At 39.2% G+C, this 21,634-nt stretch overlaps 3 protein-coding genes across 3 annotated transcripts in view; all 3 read right to left on the bottom strand.

Moving 5' to 3' along the window:
* LOC118403052 (zinc finger protein 569-like) overlaps window positions 1-4,557 on the bottom strand; it is a 17,079-nt gene extending 12,522 nt beyond the window's left edge. Inside the window, exon 1 of the mRNA XM_035801488.1 lies at window positions 4,513-4,557. The gene's annotated coding sequence lies outside the window, so the exon portion shown is untranslated. The remainder of the gene's footprint in view (window positions 1-4,512) is intronic.
* Window positions 4,558-7,660: 3,103 nt separating this feature from the next.
* On the bottom strand, window positions 7,661-9,694 carry LOC118403775 (gastrula zinc finger protein XlCGF8.2DB-like). Its single transcript, XM_035802575.1, has 2 exons — window positions 9,640-9,694; window positions 7,661-8,716 (listed from the first exon to the last, which is right to left on the bottom strand). The coding sequence occupies exon 2, from the start codon at window positions 8,707-8,709 to the stop codon at window positions 7,744-7,746; it is 966 nt and encodes a 321-aa protein (XP_035658468.1). The 5' UTR covers window positions 8,710-8,716; window positions 9,640-9,694; the 3' UTR covers window positions 7,661-7,743.
* Window positions 9,695-10,870: 1,176 nt separating this feature from the next.
* On the bottom strand, window positions 10,871-21,368 carry LOC118403764 (zinc finger protein 501-like). The gene is made up of 2 exons (XM_035802564.1): window positions 21,294-21,368; window positions 10,871-13,127 (listed from the first exon to the last, which is right to left on the bottom strand). The coding sequence occupies exon 2, from the start codon at window positions 13,122-13,124 to the stop codon at window positions 11,775-11,777; it is 1,350 nt and encodes a 449-aa protein (XP_035658457.1). The 5' UTR covers window positions 13,125-13,127; window positions 21,294-21,368; the 3' UTR covers window positions 10,871-11,774.
* Window positions 21,369-21,634: the final 266 nt, after the last annotated feature.

Raw genomic sequence — 21,634 nt, forward strand, 5'->3', positions numbered from 1 at the left:
TCACATCGACAAAAGTTCGCACTCACTCAGACCAAAAAAAGCGCTCACTCCTACAGCCGCGTTGGCAGGGAAGCCTCCCGAAGTGAGAGAACTTTTTGTTCTGTGGGTGAGAGAGAATTTCAGCGTTGTGTGTCGGAGAAAGATTGATTATCAAGACAATATCTTTAATATTTGGTATAAGTGATTGGTATTGTATAGTGTATATCGTTACAAATTATACAAAATGTCAGCGTTTATTTTGCGTTTTAAGTAAAAAAATACTAAAAGAAGTTGTTCTTTCATTACTCCGAAAGCGCTCTCACATCGACAAAAGTTCGCACTCACTCAGACCAAAAAAAATCGCTCACTCCTACAGCCCCGTTGGCAGGGAAGCCTCCCGAAGTGAGAGAACTTTTTGTTCTGTGTGTGAGAGAGAATTTCAGCGTTGTGTGTCGGAGAAAGATTGATTGTCAAGACAATATCTTTAGTATTTGGTATAAGTGATTGTTATTGTATAGTTTATATCGTTACAAACTAGACAAAATGTCAGTGCTTATTTTGAGTTTTAAGTAAAAAATACTAAAAGAAGTTGTTCTTTCACTACTCCAAAAGCGCTCTCACATCGACAAAAGTTCGCACTCACTCAGACCCAAAAAAGCGCTCACTCCTACAGCCGCGTTGGCAGGGAAGCCTCCCGAAGTGAGAGAACTTTTTGTTCTGTGGGTGAGAGAGAATTTCAGCGTTGTGTGTCGGAAAAAGATTGATTGTCAAGACAATATCTTTAATATTTGGTATAAGTGATTGGTATTGTATAGTGTATATCGTTACAAACTAAACAAAATGTCTGCGTTTATTTTGGGTTTTAAGTAAAAATACTAAAAGAAGTTGTTCTTTCACTACTCCAAAAGCGCTCTCACATCGACAAAAGTTCGCACTCACTCAGACCCAAAAAGCGCTCACTCCTACAGCCGCGTTGGCAGGGAAGCCTCCCGAAGTGAGAGAACTTTTTGTTCTGTGTGTGAGAGAGAATTTCAGCGTTGTGTGTCGGAGAAAGATTGATGATCAAGACAATATCTTTAATATTTGGTATAAGTGATTGTTATTGTATAGTGTATATCGTTACAAACTAAACAAAATGTCAGCGTTTATTTTGCGTTTAAAGTGAAAAAATACTGAAGGAAGTTGTTCTTTCACTACTCCAAAAGCGCTCTCACATCGACAAAAGTTCGCACTCACTCAGACCCAAAAAATCGCTCACTCCTACAGCCGTGTTGGCAGGGAAGCCTCCCGAAGTGAGAGAACTTTTTGTTCTGTGGGTGAGAGAGAATTTCAGCGTTGTGTGTCGGAGAAAGATTGATTATCAAGACAATATCTTTAATATTTGGTATAAGTGATTGGTATTGTATAGTGTATATCGTTACAAATTATACAAAATGTCAGCGTTTATTTTGCGTTTTAAGTAAAAAAAATACTAAAAGAAGTTGTTCTTTCATTACTCCGAAAGCGCTCTCACATCGACAAAAGTTCGCACTCACTCAGACCCAAAAAATCGCTCACTCCTACAGCCCCGTTGGCAGGGAAGCTTCCCGAAGTGAGAGAACTTTTTGTTCTGTGGGTGAGAGAGAATTTCAGCGTTGTGTGTCGGAAAAAGATTGATTGTCAAGACAATATCTTTAATATTTGGTATAAGTGATTGGTATTGTATAGTATATATCGTTACAAACTAAACAAAATGTCTGCGTTTATTTTGGGTTTTAAGTAAAAAATACTAAAAGAAGTTGTTCTTTCACTACTCCGAAAGCGCTCTCACATCGACAAAGTGTCGCTCTCACTCAGACCAAAAAATCGCTCACTCCTCCATCCGGGTTTGCAGGGAGAGCCTCCCGAAGTGAGAGAACTTTATGTTCTGTGTGTGAGAGAGAATTTTAGCGTTGAGTGTCGGAAAAAGATTGATCGTCAAGACAATGTCTTTGGTTTAAGTGATTGTTAGTGTATGATGTATATCGTTTCAAACTATACAAAATGTCAGTGTTTAACATGCGTTTGAAGTAAAGAAATGATGAAGGAAGTTGTTCTTGCACTATTCCGAAAGCGCTCTCACATCGACCAAATTTCGCTCTCACTCAGACCCAAAAAATCGCTCACTCCTCCGGCCAGGTTGGCAGGAAAAGCCCTCGAAGTGAGAGAACTTTTTGTTCTGTGTGTGAGACAGAATTTTAGCGTTGAGTGTCGGAAAAAGACTGATCGTCAAGACAATGTCTTTGGTTTAAGTGATTGTTAGTGTATGATGTATATCGTTTCAAACTATACAAAATGTCAGTGTTTAACATGCGTTTGAAGTAAAGAAATGATGTAAGAAGTTGTTCTTGCACTATTCCGAAAGCGCTCTCACATCGACAAAGTTTCGCTCTCACTCAGACCAAAAAAATTGCTCACTCCTCCAGCCTGATCGGCGGGGAAAGCCTCCGAGGTGAGAGAACTTTTTGTTCTGTGGGTGAGAGAGAATTTCTGCGTTGTGTGTCGGAATAAAGTGATTGTCGACGAAATGTCTATAATATAACAGAATGTCATTGTTAAAATGGTTTATTATTTGAAACTGAAGAAAATGACACTGTTCATTCCCCTTTAGAAGTTAAGAAAACTCAAGAAAGTTATTCTTCCACTACTCCGAAAGCGCTCTCACATCGACCATATTTCGCTCTCACTCAGACCAAAAAAATCGCTCACTCCTCCAGCCTGATCGGCGGGGAAAGCCTCCGAGGTGAGAGAACTTTTTGTTCCGTGGGTGAGAGAGAATTTCTGCGTTGTGTGTCGGAATGATATGATTGTCGAGGAAATGTCTATAATATAACAGAATGTCATTTTTGAAAAGGTTTCTTATTGGAAACTGAAGAAAATGGCGCTGTTCATTGCCTTTAAGAAGATAAGAAAACTCAAGCAAGTTATTCTTCCACTACTCCAAAGGCGCTCTCACATCGACCAAATTTCGCTCTCACTCAGACTAAAATAAATCGCTCACTCCTCCAGCCTGATCGGTGGGGAAAGCCCCCGAGGTGAAAGAACTTTTTGTTCTGTGGGTGAGAGAGAATTTCTGCGTTGTGTGTCGGAATAAAGTGATTGTCGAGGAAATGTCTATAACATAACAGAATGTCATTGTTAAAATGGTTTATTATTGGAAACTGAAGAAGATAACACTGTTCATTGCCATTTGGAAGTTCAGAAAACTCAAGCAAGTTATTCTTCCACTACTCCGAAAGCGCTCTCACATCGACCAAATTTCGCTCTCACTCAGACGAAAAAATCGCTCACTCCTACAGCCGGGTTGGCAGGGAAAGCCTCGCGAAGTAAGAGAACTTTTTGTGCTGTGTGTGAGAGAGAATTCTAGTGTTTGTGTGTCGGAATAAAAATGTCTGCTGTATCAAAGAATAGTTTGTCTTTGGAAAGAATAATTCGATATGTGTTTGAGAGTTGATTTCTGCAATTGTTTGAGACAAAAAATTGCACATTTGTTGACGCGACATATTCTCGTGGTGTCTGCATTATGTGAAGAATGCAATCAACCCCCAAAACTTTAAAGTCGCCGTACTTATACATCCGAACAAGGATCTTTTAAACAGTTCTCTTCAGGGACGGATTTTTTTCCACCTTAAGCTTTCTTACCATGGGTGACTGACTTGCAGAAACTTCTTGATGTGTATGTGAAAAAAAATTCAGCCTCAGTTTTTGGATAATATTTGTTTTTACAGATATTATGTATGACTGCACGAACGATCGGAAAGAGTATCTTAGAAAGATATCGAGCGTGCAAGTTTGAGTCGGTGAAGGACAACTTATATGACATGTGTGCGTACATTCTATGAATCTATGAGACATTCCAGCTACGGTATATTTCAAATACATGTCTCTATGGGAAAAAGGCAAATCATATAAGCTACATAACAGGTCAAAAGTCAAATTCATGCTGGCCATTGTATCATTAATGCTGAAATAGAAATGGATTTGAATACCGGTCACGGTATTCACTAAAACAATATAATAGCCTCTATATTGAAGAATAAAGTACATGTTGAACCGAGAAACCGCCTGTATATGCTTGCATTTATAACATTTGTGAAGAATGATATAGGACAACACATGGTAAAAAATCACCTTTTGAAAATCTGTGACTGTGTGCGAAGTTTTTCAACTTTGGAGTGGGAGAGAAAAATCTGTCGATGTGTGCGACCTTTTCCAACGGTTGTGTGAGAGAGAAAAATCTGTCAATGTGTGCGACCTTTTTCCACTGTTGTGTGAGAGAGAAAAATCTGTCTGTGTGTGAGACCTTTTTCAACCCTTCTGTGTGAGAGAAAATTCGTTCTATGTATACGTTTAATTTTGCAACACTTGGCCCCCAATACCCCCTCCCCCTTCATTTCTACCACATACAGAAATCTCCTACAAACTATCATATTTCTTCGGCTTTTTCCCACAGAAATGACCCCAAACTCTTACGCTAAACATCAGAAAACCTGACTGCTCGCTGTTTAGTCTTACCTGCTTTCTGTGACGGTTTTTCTTCTCGCGTAAACCAGGACTCCGGCTGCTAATTCTTTCGTGGTAGCGAAGGGTCAAAGGTGAACTACAGTAGGTCAAAGGTCAAACTTGTTCTCCTGATTCCCAGCACATTTGACTCCCACCAACACGTTACAAAGCGTCAACTAAGTCCTTAGTATGAGGTTCGGCCGCTTTGTGTTATCTTTAGTATAATGCTCAATCTCTCACCATTAGATTCAGATCCAAATTTTGTTCATGTGTGAGGGGCGTGAGGCATATTAACTCTTCTATTAACACTTAGAGGATATTGAGCTAGTCTAGGACAAAACGTATGGAAACAAAACTTATTCTAGTCTCCTGATTTTTCTACTGTTGTATTTTTTTCGAAAGGCTTTGCTTTACATTTCTCGCATGCACAGGACAAAAAATGTTGTTCGTATTGTCTGCACTGGGTTTCTATAGTGGAAAAATACAGTTCTGTTGTATGACCGATCTTGATTGTTGTTTTAGAGTTTGCAAATAATCACTGAAGAAATGTATACATTCAACTTGATTTTGTATCACACCTCTGTTATATACTGTGATTTCAAGTGTACACTTGTGTATGTTGTATCTTATTGTGGAATCAGACAGTACCAGTAGACTTTGCTTAACCTTGCATTCTATTGAGTTAGCCCTAAAAACAGCGGGGTGGGTATTCCACGGGTGGTGGTGCAAGAGATTGCGTTTCTTCTGAATTCTCACAAAGCTTCATGGGGCATTCAAGATGGACTATACTAACTTAGTAATACATAGAATAGACGGTAAAAATTAGATAATACGAACTCAAGTAACGTTTTCTCCATAACAATAACAACAGCAATTATCAGGAAATAATTGTCAAGTTTCAAAAACGATTTCATGAAACATCTATATCTACCGTTACACATTTCTACTACAGTGTACACTTCATTCCTTCATTATTATAACAATAGATTACCTTGCAGGTTAGTTGACAAAAACAGTATAAATCATTTAACCGAGACAACCGCTTTCGGGTGATCGATTATTTTCTCTTGCTGGTATTTACTCGCTACAGGTTAGACATTTCTAAAACAGTATTTATTCAAAGTTAGTAGATAAAATATCATTTCATAACGACGATGTTTAGATGTAAAACAAAGTAACAAAAACCAATTCGATACCTTAACTTGCTTTCGACAAACACTTGCCTATTTGAAAACATCTATCAACTTATACTATGAACATCTATCAAGTCATTCTATAATTCTGCCTAAAAAGTAGAATTTCATCTACATGGAAAGTTTAAGATAACCAAGCTAAATTTCACATGCAGCACCACCTTTCAAGTTCAAACGGCTTCTCTCGGTCAATACGGGTCAAACTGTCACTCAACCTGTAATAAGGCAAAGTTTGTTTTTACGGATGTCTCATATCAAATTTCAGTCACACATGTGACCTTGACCACACTGTTTTTCCGTTGTGTGTTTTGATAAGTAGTGGAAAAAAACTTTATCAACAGACAATTTCGTAACTGTCAAATCTGACGGATTAGAGTCAATACCACATTACCAAGAGGTGTTTCTTGCCCTTACATTTTGGAAATCTTGTAACATTCTAATTGTGAATAGTAACTGTTTAAAACTGTTTATAACGTCATGGTGATGTTCTAAATATTTTCTACAGTATTCAAACATGTTAGAAACATTTCTAACATCAAAGTCATAATTACCTTTGCCAGAATGGCAAGGTTATGTTTTAGGCTTGTATGTCTGTCTGTCACCAGCATACCTCGAGAAGCCTTGGATGGATCTTGATGATATTTGGTAGGTGGGTAGGGGTCGGGAAAACGAAAGTCAAGTTCAATAACAGGTCCACTAGCGGCTTCCTAAGGTACTGCAGTGGAACTTCCATTTTTGATTACTCGTGTTCTGGACATGCTGTGGTCGTGATTCTTGGTTAATAGATAGCCCTTGGAGCAGAAAGTGAGTTTGGGCCCCCTAGTGGCTTTTTTTGTAACTGCAGGCAATGGTTTCCTTTCAAACATTGCACTAGAATAACTTGGTAACGTATTGACGGATCGTCATGATTTTTGGTATGTGGATGTCCTAAGTGATTACTTACACGATGCCATGCTAATTATGTTTATAAATTTTATAAAAAGTTTATAAATCCACTGCATTCCATGGTAGGGCTTTCAAACTTGTCACATATGTAGCTCAGAAAGATAGACATTTAGACAATACATATTGATTATGCAAATGATGACCTCATTTGCATTATTAATGGCAAATATGCATTTATTGACGGATCATCATGATTTTTGGTATTTAGATAGCCTTAGTGAAGACTTACATATTGAGATACTAATTATGCAAATCACACATCCCTGCCAAGTACAGGAAATTGTGTCTGTCTCACAGCTTCTCACAAATGACTCACCAGTGTCTACAGAAGAGAATTAAAAAAAAAACAAGACCCAAACAAAAGACCAAGCTTAGCAGCTTGGTTTTTGGGGGTAATAAAAGATTTTATGACGGGAAAAATGAAGCAAATTGTTGGAACATTTGAGAACATGTTCCAACAATAACAAAAACACATAGATATTTCTAAATTTTTAGAAATAAAGACATATTTGTATTATTACTTTCCCAATGTTTCCAAAATATAGATAGGTTCAAACATGTTCAAACTTTCAATTTCAATTGTTTGAACAATTTAGAACTTTAGTGAGTGCGATATTCTTTTACTAGCCTGGGTACCATCCGGATAGTAGTTCGCTCCTTTGTTCGCTTCTGCTATCCGTCTGGAGACTTGCGCATTCAAACCGTTTGGTGGTGACGCCAGTTGATGAGCGAAGCAAGGAATGGGTTCTAGAGCGCTTGTTCGATGACAACAGGCCGGCGCCAGCATGCGCAAGGGGGCGGAGGGCTTTTCCGGTGTTGGAACACCTGTTCGAACGAGCAGTTGAACCCATTCCATAATTCGCTCATGTGTAGGGACCAATCAGCGCCTGCGTCCAAAATTTGGACGATTCCAGACGTTTAGATGGTCCGCGTTCACAGACGTAAACACAGAGAAGCGACTGTATATAGTATATAATGAACGTCGGAGCGAACTACTTTCCGGATGGTACCCAGGCTATTCTTTTACTTAGAATAGTTCAAACTTATGACAAATATTGTTTCAAAACCCTCTTGGTGACTCGGAATCGACTCTATCATTGTTTGATCATTCTCTTGTATGGGTTCTCATGTGCTTGGACAAGGTTGACTTCCAAGTTGTCCTAAACCCACACTCTCCACACATGTAGGGTTTCTCGCCGGTGTGTTTTGCTAAATGTTTGTTCAAACTTGATTTCTCTGCTGCAGAATAGTCACACTGGTCACACTTGTAGGGTTTCTCTCCAGTGTGGGTTCTCATATGTTGGGATAAGGCGTACTTTTTAGCTGTCCTGTACCCACACTCCCCACACATGTAGGGTTTCTCACCAGTGTGTTTTGCTGCTATATGGTTGTCCAAATTGGCTTTCTGTGATGCAGAATAGTCGCACTGGTCACACTTGTAGGGCTTTTCCCCTGTATGGGTTCTCATATGGTGAGATAAGTTAGACTTGTGAGCTGTCCTGTACCCACACTCCCCACACATGTAGGGTTTCTCACCACTGTGTTTTGTGCGATGCTGGTCCAAAGTCGATTTCTGCGCCGCAGAATAGTCACACTGGTCACACGTGAAGGGTTTTTCTCCTGTATGAGTTCTTATATGCTCAGATAAGTGACACTTTTGAGCTGCCCTGTACCCACACTCCGCACACATGTAGGGTTTGTCACCCGTGTGCTTTGTTGCCATATGGTAATCAAGGTGGTATTTTTGTGTTGCAGAATAGTCGCACTGGTCACACTTGAAGTGTTTTTCACCACCGTGTTTTGCTGCTATATGCCTGTCCAAATTGGGCTTATGTGATGTAGCATAGTTGCACTGGTCACACTTAAAGGGCCTTTCCCCTGTATGCATTCTCATGTGTTTAGCCAAAATGGACTTTGTTGCTGTCCTGTACCCGCACTCACCGCACATGTAGGGTTTCTCACCGGTGTGCCTTGTTTTGCTCTCGTAGTCAACCTTGGGAACTCCTGTGAGAGACCCATCACAGCAGTTCTGATCCACTCCGGTGGGAGACCCTTGTTCAGTCGTTTCCATGGCTAACCTACTGAGGAAATGAAGAAAGAATTACAAAAGTCATCGTATATATCTAAAGAAAGTACTGTATATAGTGTTGTATGACCATACACTTACCCCACAATAGTTTAGGCGCGTACATAGTAAAAGGAACCGTTGATTTTTCTATCTTTCAAGAATCCAACAGGTTACTAAAAAAATCACCTGCAAGTCTTTTAGAGTTGTCACGTCAGTTACACTCCATTGTACAAAAAAAATTGATGCAAAATTATTTAAGCACCATAAAAATGCAACGGAATTTGTTACATTCACTCATGATGTTCCAAAGATGAGGCGATATATAATTCTTTATCCCCCACAAAGCGCTTCGTTTAATTGTAGTTATTTAATATGGCCACACAGCTTCGGACACTTGACCTTTGCTAGCTAGTGATTATAGGGATAAATATATATTGGGATAAGATATTGGGATATGCAAATTACAGATAAAGAATTATGCATCTATAGATCACCTACTGAACTTCCTGTTCTTATCAATAATATAATTTTACCAACACTGTTATTGTTGTAGTGGATTTAAGAAATTGGAAAAGCCAAAATAATAGATGATACAACAACCTGAAAAAATGACACTGTCCGAACCATCATCCCGGCCCCCTCCCTGCCTAGTTCAAAGGTCACTTCCGGATGTTTCCACGTGCCCCTTACAAACCATTAAACGCCCTTATATGGTGTTATATATCATTCCATACCCTCTAAAACAGCCACCTCCCTGCTGCATGACGATGGGACAAGTTTGGTCTCGCCCCCCTCCCCCAGTACGATTCCCACCATTTACATAGCCAGAAATGTCCTATAAACTTCATATTTCTCTGGTTTTCTTCCACAAAAATGACCTCAAACTCTTACGCTCGATATAAAAATACTTAGCTGCTCACTGTTCAGTCTTACCTGCTTCCTATGACGTTTTTCTCCTCACGTAAAAGCCTGCGAGGGGGCTGTTGTCGTACCGAGGGGTCAGAGGTGAAGCACTACGGGTCAAAGGTGAAATTGCTGTCCTGATGACCTAGATATTTTACTCCCGCCAACACGTTAAAACCGTCGTGCTTTGTCCCCTGTCTGAGATTCGGCCACTTTGCTTTACACGTTAGTAGGATTTCCAGACACTCACCAATAGGTTCAGATGCAAATTTTGTTCATTGGTGAGGGCCGTGAGGCATATTGACATTATAAATTTGCACTTAGATCTACAGGATATTAAGCTAGTCTCGGAAAGAAAAGTATTTTTTTTTAAATCTTATTCTAGTCTCCTGATTTTTCTACTTTTGGTAATTTTACTGCTTGAAAGGGTTTGCTTAAAACATTTCTCGCTGCGCAGAACAAGAAACTTTATCAAGAAATTTATTCTTCAAAAAAATGTCTGCACTGGGTTTCTGTAGTTCTGTTGTACGAGCGGAATAGATTGTTGTTTTAGGGTTTGCAAATAATAGCTGAAGAAATATACTAGTATGCCTTTCAACTTGACGTTGTTTCGCCTCTGTTGTAATGTTAAGTATTGCATCTTGTTGTGGAAAGACGGAAAGAAATTTATTCGTATTGTCTTTATTGAGTTTCTACAAATAGACGAAACGTAATTCTTTTGTACCCGATTGTTGATTTCAAGTTTACAAATTTTTGAAAGAATTAATAAAAAGTTCATTCAACTTGTTGTCTGGCATCTCAATTGCATACTGTAACATTTTGTTTATATCTTGTGGTGGAATCAGACGGAGACAGTAGATGCAGCTAAACCTTGTATTTTGGTACCTTAGCACTACAGTGTGGGGGGGGGGGCGGCTGCATTCCACGGGTGGTGGTGCCAGAGGTTGTGTTACTTCTCAATTCTTACACAGCTTCATAGAGCATACTTAATATTGTAGTAATGGACTACAAGTTTACTAACTAAGTAATACAAAGATTAAAGGGTACGAATTAGATAATACGAAGTCTAAAGTTTCCTCCTTGATAGTAACAACAGGAATTATCAGAAAATAATTAACAAGTTTGAAAACTAAAAAATATTCTATGAAACTACATAATCTACCATTGCACCTTTCGACCACAGTGTTCTTCATTTCTTCATTAACACTTGATCACGTTGCAGGTTAGTTTAAAAACACCGGGAAAATCATTTCACCGAGACGAAGTTGAAAAGCGGTTTATTTTCTTTTGCTAAGATTCACTACATGTAGACATTTCCAAAACAGAACATATTCAAAGTAAGTAGCGAAAACATCATTTTCCTAACCGTACAATTGTTAGATATACAACAAAGTAACAAAAACCAATTTTATGCCTTAACTTGCTTGAACAAACACTTGCCTAGTTGAAAACATCCATCAACTTATCCTATGAGTATCTATCAAGTCATTCTACAATACTATCGTAAACAAGTTTCTTTTGTCTGGTGCCTTTTATTTCTTTGCTGGCATTCACCACAGATTAGACATGTCCGATCTAGAATATATTCAAGATGACAAAATATGAATTCATAACGGTAGAAATGTTAGATGTATAACAAAGTATAAAAAAACACTTGCCCATTTAAAGAGAAAAAAAAACAGCAAGCTTTCAACTTATCCTATGAGTATCTATCAAGTCATTCTAAAAGTCTATCTTAAACGGTGGATATTCAAATCATAAACATGAATACAGTAATAATCAAGCCAAGTTTTACATGCACGATTACCTAACAGTTCCACATGGCTTCTCTCAGGGTGAGAGTCTTACAATAGTCAGGTAGGAAGCACACTTGATTTCCGAGATAGGCGCACAGGGTCAAACTGTCACTTATCCTGTATCCAGGCTCTCTGCAAACCTGGTTCGGCATCAGTTTTTGCAGATGTCTCAGATCAAAATTTCAGTCACATATAGGTCCGCAACGCAGAGTAGTGACACTAGTCACACTTGTTTTCTCAAGTTTTATGTGTGAGATGGCCGAAAAAGACTATCTTATATCTGTCACGTTGATTACACATGTTGGGTCATTCTAGATTATAATATGGGTTCTCATGTGTGACTTGTAAGCTGACCTGTACCCACACACCTCACACCTCATCAGTGTGTTTTGCTGCTATATGGTTGTCCAGAGTGGTCTTCCGTGCTGCAGAATAGTCACAGTGGTCACATTTGTATGGTTTTTGACCTGTATGGGTCCTCATATGTCGGGGTAAGTCGGACTTTCGCAGTGTCCTGTACCCACACTCGTCACACATGTAGGGTTTCTCTCCACTGTGTTTTGCTACCATATGGTAGTCCAAATGGATTTTCTGTGCTGCAGAATAGTCACACTGGTCACACTTGTATTGTTTTACTCCTGTATGGGTTCTCATATGGTGAGATAAGTTAGACTTGTGAGTTGTCCTGAACCCACACTCCCCACACATGAAGGGTTTCTCACCACTGTGTTTTGCTGCCATATGGTGATCAATGTGGGCTTTCTGTGATGCAGAATAGTCGCACAGGTCGCATTTGTAGGGTTTCTCTCCTGTATGGATTCTTATATGTCTGGATAACTTTGACTTTTGAACTGTCCTATATCCACACTCACCACACATGTAGGGTTTCTCACCGGTGTGTTTTGCTGCTATATGGCTGTCCAAATTGGCTTTCAGTGCTGCAGAATAGTCACACTGATCACACTTGTAGGGCTTCTCCCCAGTGTGCTTTGCTGCAAAATGCGTGTCTAGTTTCTTTTCCACTGAAGCAGAATAGTCACATTGGTTACACTTGTAAGGTTTTTCTTTAGTGTGGATTCTCAAATGTCGGTATAACCTTGACTTTTGAGCTGTCCTGTACCCACACTCCCCACACATGTAGGGTTTCTCACCAGTGTGTTTTGCTGCCATATGTTGGTCCAAAGTGGATTTAAGTATTGCAGAATAGTCGCACTGGTCACACTTGTAGGGTTTTTCACCTGTATGGATTCTCATATGGTCAGATAAGTGAGACTTTCGACTTGCCCTGTACCCACACTCTCCACACATGTATGGTTTTTCTCCTGTATGAGTCTTCATATGTCGGGATAAGTAACGTTTTTGAGTTGTTTTGTAACCGCAATCCCCACACATATAGGGTTTCTCGCTATTGTGTTTTACTTCATGCTCTTCTAATGTGGATTCCCGTGCAGCAGAATAGTCACACTGGTCACACCTGCAGGGCTTCTCACTTGTATGGGTTCTCATATGTACAGAAAAGTTAGTATTTTGAGCTGTGCTGAAACCATACTCCTCACACGTGAAGTGTCTCTCACCATAGTTCACGATGACCTTTTGTGCTGCCATCTGGTCTTCAACACTGCTTGTTTTGCTGTCGCAGTCAAACTGTGGAACTCCGGTGAGAGACCAATCGTAGTTCTGCTCCACTTTGGTGGGAGACCTATGTCCTGCCGTTGCCATGTCCTAATGAAATGATAAAGAAATCATTTTAATTTTTCATGATATTGGGAAATTGGTGAGCTTAACTTGATCACATAATTTTAACCAAACTTTGGCATGTGTTGTGAAAAAAAGTTTTCTTGAATTTTGTTGATTTTGTTAGGCCTAGGAAAAAAAATGTTGTGTTTCCTGTTTCAGTCCTGAAAAAATTAGGGTCGGTAGGTAGGGATTATCTTTTTATTTATTTTTTTTTTTTAGACATGGTACCTGGATTGAAAACTGGCAACACATTGGCCAAAAGCATTATTTCCAAAGCTGGGAAAGTGTGGTGGTGTCCATGTCATCTAACCATACACTTTGTTATATAGAAATGTACATATACATTGTATGCTTCTGATGTCATCTTGCCGGCTCATAATCTTCATCTTCTGCTTTAGGGAAAGCAAACTAACTCTTATACAAGGATATAAATTGCCAACAAAAAATTGGGCATACCGTACCGGGGGCCAACAGTCTGCCTTCAAGCTCAACAAGTGGAACAGTATACACAACTCCCAAGTCATGTATTTCCTGTTTGGAACTTGAGGCAAGTTACCATGAAAAATGTAGAAAACATTGGGCAAAGCATCCTAACTTAACTTTTATCATCTTGATCATGTTAGTTAGAAAAAAAACCCATCAAACTCTTTTTAAAAAGAAGACACAAAAAAGGTGCAAACATTGGGAAAAGCATCCTCATATAACTTTTATCATCTTGATCATGTTAGTAAAAGAAAAATAACATCAAAAGCTATCAAAAAATAATAATCTTATCTTACCCTTAGGCTACACCAGTTTAATTTGTTGGCTCTCGGATTTTTTCAGAAAAAAATTGGAGCGACAGGGAAAAAAAAGAAAACTTGCAACAAGCTGGGGTCAGGTCCAGAGGTCCAGGCTGGTAAATCCAGACCAGACCCCATGGTATATATGTGCTAGAAATAGTTCCCCAGTTATAATCTGATATAATACATTTTGTTCTGGTTAACTCAGGGTTAGACAAGTTTTCAAAAATTCACTTGTCCTATCGGGCAAGTACATAAAAAATTTACTTGCAAGAACCAAATTTTCACTTGCCCGAAATTTAAATTACATTTTTCTATGTATTTTCACTTTCATAAATTTTCACTTTTGTTATTGCCTATCTTTTCCTGTGTTGACCAATGCTTGATGCAATGAGAGTAAAAGGTAACAAATATATTGGTACACTTGACTTCAAAATTTTAATGACTTTCACGTGCACTGATCAGACAGCATTCAGATTACAATGTCCTGCTAACCATACTAGTGAGACACAACAGAACAGTTTGGACTGCCAGGTTCACTTCAGAAGATATTTACTGAAATGAACTGGTCATTGAGAACAAAGTACACACATTTTTTCTGACAGCCAGACTCAGGGGTGAGGCACTGACTGCAAATCTGGGAATTCTTCCTAGAACTGTACGATCACCTTGATTTACTTCAAAGGAATTAGTGTTTGTGCTTTTCCAACCGCCTATTATGGAGAAATTGACAGAGACAGGCCCTATCATCCAAAATCGATGTTTCTACTGGCTAAAAAATGACATGGTCAATATAGGCAGGCATTCAGCCCCATGTGCTGTCACACTCAGTGGTAATTTGAGCGGGTCACATCTGGAAATTCTTACTTGCCCGTTGGGGACCAAAAAAAAGTCTAGGGTCGGCAGGTTATTCTAGGGTCGGTCGGGAAACAGGAAACACAACATTTTTTTTTCCTAGGCCTTAGCTAGAAAAACGTGCAACAATTTCTCTGTCGGCCCTTACAATCATTCATTCAACCAGTCAATTTAGCTCAGAACCTTTCTTGTATCAAATATATCAATTATACCTATAAAGGAAGGAAATAGTTATAATCAGAAAACTAGTAAGAAATGTACAGACTAATAAACGTTAAATCTGTGAGCTTAGGAGGTTAAATAACAACATAAGCATATATATTTAACCCTCAAACCACCGTAGCTTTTTTGTGACGTAGATTACCGTATGGGGTCAAAACTGACCCCAAAATGTTATGTACAAATACAGTTTTTTGTGTGACTCTTTTTGTGATTTGTATATATGTATAGTTTCATTAATCTATGTGGGACAGTCTGACATGATTAGGTGAGAATACTTGTAGCTCATTATCATAATTTATGCAAAAGATCATGAGGACAACATTTTGCACCAACGCTATTCAGACCGGTAAGGAGGTTTTTGATGCCTGTACCAGCTTTAATGCCATATAGCGCCTGAATGGCTTATGCTAGGGCCACCAAACTTGGTAACTTTTTAGAAAATGTTGATAGTAAACATTTTCAGTGAACAAAGTATGTTCATCATTTTTCATGTTGCCATGGCAACGGAATTCTGACAGATATATTTATTACGAAATTTTCATATTTTGTATTAAACATTTAAGTTTTAAGGTTTTCTTGGCAAATAACAGTTGTTTATCACATCTTATGAAATTCAACGTAAATTTCAGGACTCAATATTCATTATTCATGCTAATTCGATGACGTCATCAGTCAAAATCCAAGATGGCGGCCGATTTTACCTAGATGACGTCATAATGTCGTCAAATAACATGATAATGACACAAAAGTTGTTACAATAATTTTGGCTTACATGTACATCATTCTCTGAAAATTTTGTGATCCTACGATAAGTAGTTTAGGTGTGGGTCGCAAACGTTTGTTTAAAAAAATGCTGGGGTCAATTTTGACCCGGCACTGGACCATGCTTAAACTTTCTAGGATAACTTAATTAACAATTAGCCAATCTCAGTAAAAACGTATAAGATGTTTTAGGACAGATATACAAACAAACTCCTGGAAGGAAATTTGTTTTCGACCAGAAATGACATAATGGCACACATCGATATTCGCCTGGGGTCAGTTTTGACCCCATACGGTGGTTTGAGGGATATATATATATATATGTCTGTTTCGTTGTACTGTAAGTAGGTGTTATAGACCTTATGAAAGTCACTGTACTTTTGTCGTGTCAATAAATATGTCTTCTATAAATTGAAATATACTAAAATGTGACATAGTTGTCACTGCCTCCAGATGACCTTGCTGCTATACTAAACTCAAATTTGATGCACAAAACAGATTCAGTTAGGAAACAGCAGAATCTAACAGTGGATGGTACAAAATAAACAGAAAAAAATTCCCCCAACTTGGAAAAATGACACAGGGCTCAGGCTGAAATAGTACCACAACCCCCCACACCCCAGCCCCCATCCAATCCTTGCTTTCAAAAGTCACTTCGGGGTATTTCCACATGTGAACGTTACAAACCATTTAACGCCCCTTCATGGCATTACACATAACTCACACCCTCCATTTAAATCCTCCAAAGCGGTCATTTAGCCTCATAGATGACGGGTGCAGGTAAATATTTATGAGAGTTGCACGTATGTTTGGTTTCGCCCCCCTCCCCCTTCATTTCCATTCATTCAAAATATCTCCTACAAACTATCATATTACTTCGGATTTTTCCCACAGGAATGACATCAAACTCTTACACTCGACATCAAATTACTTGATTGCTCGCTGTTTGTCTTACCTGCTTCCTATGACGGGTTTTCTTCTCGCGTAAACCGGTACTCGGGCTGCTTTGTTCTTTCCGTCGCTGCGAGGGGTCAGAGGTGAACTACTGCGGGTCATAGGTCAAACTTGTTCTCCTGATTCCCAAGATATTTGACTCCCGCCAACACGTTACAAAGCGTCATGATAAGTCGTTAGTCTGAGGTTCGACCGCTTTGCCTTATTCTTATTATGATCTCTCACCAATAGATTCAGATCCAAATTCTGTTCATTGGTGAGGGCCGTGAGGCATATTAACATGATCAATTAGCACTTAGAGGATATTGAACCTAGGGAAAAAGTAAATCTTATTCTAGTCTCCTGATTTTAATCACCAGGTGTATTTTGCCAGCCAGTAGGTACCCATTATGAGTAATGAGGCTGATTAACGTGGTCGAGGCACCTCATACTGTTGGATTTTTTTTTCCTTTCGAAAGGCTTTGTTTTGCATTTCTGGCATGCGCAGAACAAGAAACTGTCTCAAGGAATTTATTGGTATTGTCTGTATAGTTTTGCTGTACGGGCGAACTCGATTGTTGTTTTAGAGTTTGCAAATAATACCTGAGACATGTATGTCATTTAACCTCATTTTGTTTCACATCTCTGTTACATATTGTGATATTAAGTGTTGTATCCTGTAGTGGAATCAGACGGAGGCAGCGGACGATGTTAAACCTTGTATTCTATTGCGTTAGCACTACAAACAGTGGCGTAAGCATTCCACCGGTGGTGGTGCGAGAGGTTGTGTTACTTCTCAATTCTCGCAGAGCTCCTTGGAGCATACCATATTTTCTCGACTACAGTTCGCACTTTTAAAGTTAATATTCATCATAGACTATACTGAGTAATGCATAGGTTAGAGAATACAAAATAGATGATACGAACTTAAGTGTAAAGTTTCCTCCTTAACAATAACAACAGGAATTATCAGAAAACAATTAACAAGTTTAAAAACGATTCTATAAAACAACATATCTACCGTTACACATTCCTACCATAGTCTATTGGCGTTAGTACTACCGACAGTGGAGTGGCATTCCATGAGTTGTTGTACGAGCACAACATACTTAAGAATCATGATAGACTATACTAACTTAGTAATACATAGATAAGAGGGTACGAATTAGATAATACGAAGTGTAAAGTTTCCTCAACAATAATGACATGAGTTATCATAAAACGAGTTTCAAAAACAATTTTATACAACTTTCTACCATTACGCATTTCTACCATTGTTTGCACTATATTCATACATGTTATTCATATTACTTTACTTTTTTCAACTTTACTATGTTAAGTTTTAATGAACCTGTGTGATTGTTTTAATGAATGAATACGCAATTCAGCGCGCTAAAGCGCTGCCATGTTTTAGGAGATTGGAACTGCATCGGTAAACTATCATTACAATTCCTTCACCGCTCAGCTTGCAGGTTAACTGACAAACAGCAGAAAACATCATTTCACCGAGACGACTACTTTTGTGTGGTCGCTTATTTTCTTTTGCAGGCATTCACTACAAGATATGGACTTTTTCTAAAACAGTATAATATCTTCAAAGTAAGTAGCGAAAATATCATTTCATAATCGTACAAATGCTAGATATATAAGAAAGTAACAAAAACCAATTCGATGCCTTAACTTGCTTTGGACAGACAATTGCCTATTTAAAAACATCTATCAACTTATCCTATGCGCAACTATCAAGTCATTGTATAATTCTATCTTAAACAGTGGACTTTCAATTCATAAACATGAGAAGTTTAGAATGATCAAGCCAAGTTCTATATACAGGATCACCTTTCCAGTCCATATGGCTTCTCTCAGTGAGAGTCTCACAAGTCAGGTGGGAAGCACACTTAATGTCCAGAAGGGTCGCACAGGGTTGTCACGTATCGTGTATCCAGGCTCTCCGTAAAGCCGGTTCGTCATCAGTTTTTACGGATGTCTCTGATCAAATTTCAGTCACACATCGCAGAATAGTGACCTTGACCACACTGGTTTCCCCTTGTGAGTTTTGTAAAGAACTGGGAAAAACACCAGACGATTTAGAAACTATCAAGTGGATTATCCTTGTTTGGTCAATCTCTTGTATGGGTTCTCATGTGTCTAGACAAGTGTGACTTGTGAGCTGTTCCGTATCCACACTCCTCACACATGTAGGGTTTCTCACCAGTGTGCTTTGCTACCATATGATTGTCCAAAGTGGATTTATGTGCTGCAGCATAGTCGCAATGGTCACACTTGTAGGGTTTCTCTCCAGTATGGATTCTCATATGTCTGGATAACTTAGACTTTTGAGCTGTCCTGTACCCACACTCACCACACATGTAGGGTTGCTCACCAGTGTGCTTCACTGCCATGTGGTAGTCAAGGTGGGATTTCTGCGCTGCAGAATAGTCACACTGGTCACACTTGTGGGGTTTATGACCTGTATGCGTTCTCATATGTTTGTATAAGTTAGACTTTCTAGCCGTCCTGTACCCGCACTCTCCACACATGTAGGGTTTGTCACCGGTGTGTTTTGCTGCTATATGTTGGTCTAAACTACCTTTCTGTGTTGCAGAATAGTCGCACTGGTCACACTTGAAGGGTTTCTCTCCTGTATGGGTTCTCATGTGTTTGGATAAAGTAGACCTTTGAGCTGCTCTGTACCCGCACTCTCCACACATGTAGGGTTTGTCCCCGGTATGTGTTGCTCGATGAGTATCCAAATTACATTTTACTGCTGCAGAATAGTCACACTGGCCACACTTGTAGGGTTTTTCTCCAGTATGGGTTCTCATGTGTATCGATAACTTAGATGTTTCAGTTGTTCTGAAACCACACTCCCCACACATGTAGGGTTTCTCATCCGTGTGTATTGCTGCTATATGTTTGTCAAGGTGGGGTTTCTGTGCTGCAGAATAGTCGCACTGATCACACTTGTAGGGTTTCTCACCGGTATGCTTTCTTTGATGTCTGTCCAAACTGGATTTATGTGTAGCAGAATAGTCACACTGGTCACACTTGTAGGGTTTCTCCCCTGTATGAGTTCTCATATGGAGAGATACCTTAGCCCTGTGAGTTGTTCTGAATCCGGACTCCCTACACATGTAAGGTTTCTCATCACTGTGTTTTGCTGCTACATGGATGTCCAAAATGATTTTCTGTGTTGCAGAATATTCGCATTGGTTACACTTGTATGGCTTTTCACCTGTGTGGGTTCTCATATGTTGGGATAAAGTAGAGCTTGTAGAAGCTCTGTACCCACACTCCCCACACATGTACGGTTTGTCTCCAGTGTGACTTGCTATATGACGGTCAAAGGTAGATTTCCATGGCGTAGAATAGTCACAGTGGTCACAGTTGTATGGTTTTTCTCCTGCCTTAAAGTCGTTTTTTTGTGCTGCCGGCTGGTCTTTAGCATTGCTTGACTTGTTATGACTGTCAACCAGGAAAACTTCGCTGGGAGACCCATCATGACAGTTCTGGTCTATCTCGGTGGGAGACCTATATCCTGACGTTGCCATGTCCAGCCTAACAACAAAATGAAATCCTTTTTTAAGTCATCATGAAATTGAAAATTGATTAAAAAACATTTTGTGTGATACCTTGATCACATGATTTTAATCTACATCGACACCTAATTTTGGCATGTTTCGTGATTAAATAAAGGTGCCTTTTTCTACTTTTGACAATTTTCTTAGATTGACAAAGTTGTCACAATTTCCCTGTGTTTCCCTTACAGTCACTCAAACCGTTACTCTCGCTAAGAAACATCCTTATATCAAATAGAATCAATTCTACCCCAAACTGAAGGAAATTGTTGTAATCAGAATGAAATGTCAGCATTAAGTCGGTATATGGTACAGAATGTTTCGTAGGAAGCCTGCAGAGTGGTAACGGTTATGTCGATGAAGGTTAGACATCCAGGTAATAAGATATGCCAAAAAGAAGCAGTTTAGTAACTGATTTCTGGTACATTAAAACGGTTTTACTTTCGAGTTTAGGTACCGCCTGTTTGATAGACAAATGAAGGGTATGGAAGTGGATGCACTCACTCACTCACATTGTGGCACTCTCTACCTGATATACTATATTCAAATTCGATACACACAACAGATCCAGTAAAGAAACTGGGGGGAAATCTAAATAGCAGATGATACAACATAAAATCTTTCCCAGCAACTTGAAACATTGATACTGGATAAACAACCCCACCCTTGAACCAGGCTACGTCCTTCATTGCTTCCAAAGGTCACTTAGAGGTATTTCCACATGTGAGCTTTACAAACTCCTAACGGCTTTCCATGGCATTATATACCCTTTTATATCCTCAAAAGCCAATTTATATCCTCCAAAAGGGCCACGTTGCCTCCTACACGACGTGCGGAGGTATTAAATGGGGGTAGCACGAAGGTTTAGTGTCGCCCCCCTCCCCCTTTCGTTTCTACCATATTCACATACGGAAATCTCCTACAAATTATCACATTACTTCGTGTTTTTCTACACAGAAATTATCTTAAACTCTTACTATCAACATCAAAATACTTGACTGCTCGCTGTTAAGTGTTACCTGCTTCCTAAGACGCGTTTTCTCCTCGCGTAAACCGGGAGTCGCACTGCTTTCTTCTTTCGTCGCAGCGAGGGGTCAGAGGTGGACTATTCCGGGTCAAAGGTCAGATTCCTTCACCTGATTCCCAAGATACTTGACTCCCGCCAACACGTTACAAGTCGTCAGTCTTAGGTTCGACCGCTTTGCCTTATCTTTCTTGTTGTTGTTTACCATTTAAGCATGATGGCCAATCTCTTACCGATAGATTCAGATCCAGATTTTAGGCATATTAACATTATTATTAGCACTAAGAGGATACGGAGCTAGTCTAGGTTAAACGGTAAAAAAACAAATCTTATTCT

This window comes from Branchiostoma floridae, chromosome 16, assembly GCF_000003815.2.
Source record: "Branchiostoma floridae strain S238N-H82 chromosome 16, Bfl_VNyyK, whole genome shotgun sequence".
Classification (NCBI taxonomy): domain Eukaryota; kingdom Metazoa; phylum Chordata; class Leptocardii; order Amphioxiformes; family Branchiostomatidae; genus Branchiostoma; species Branchiostoma floridae.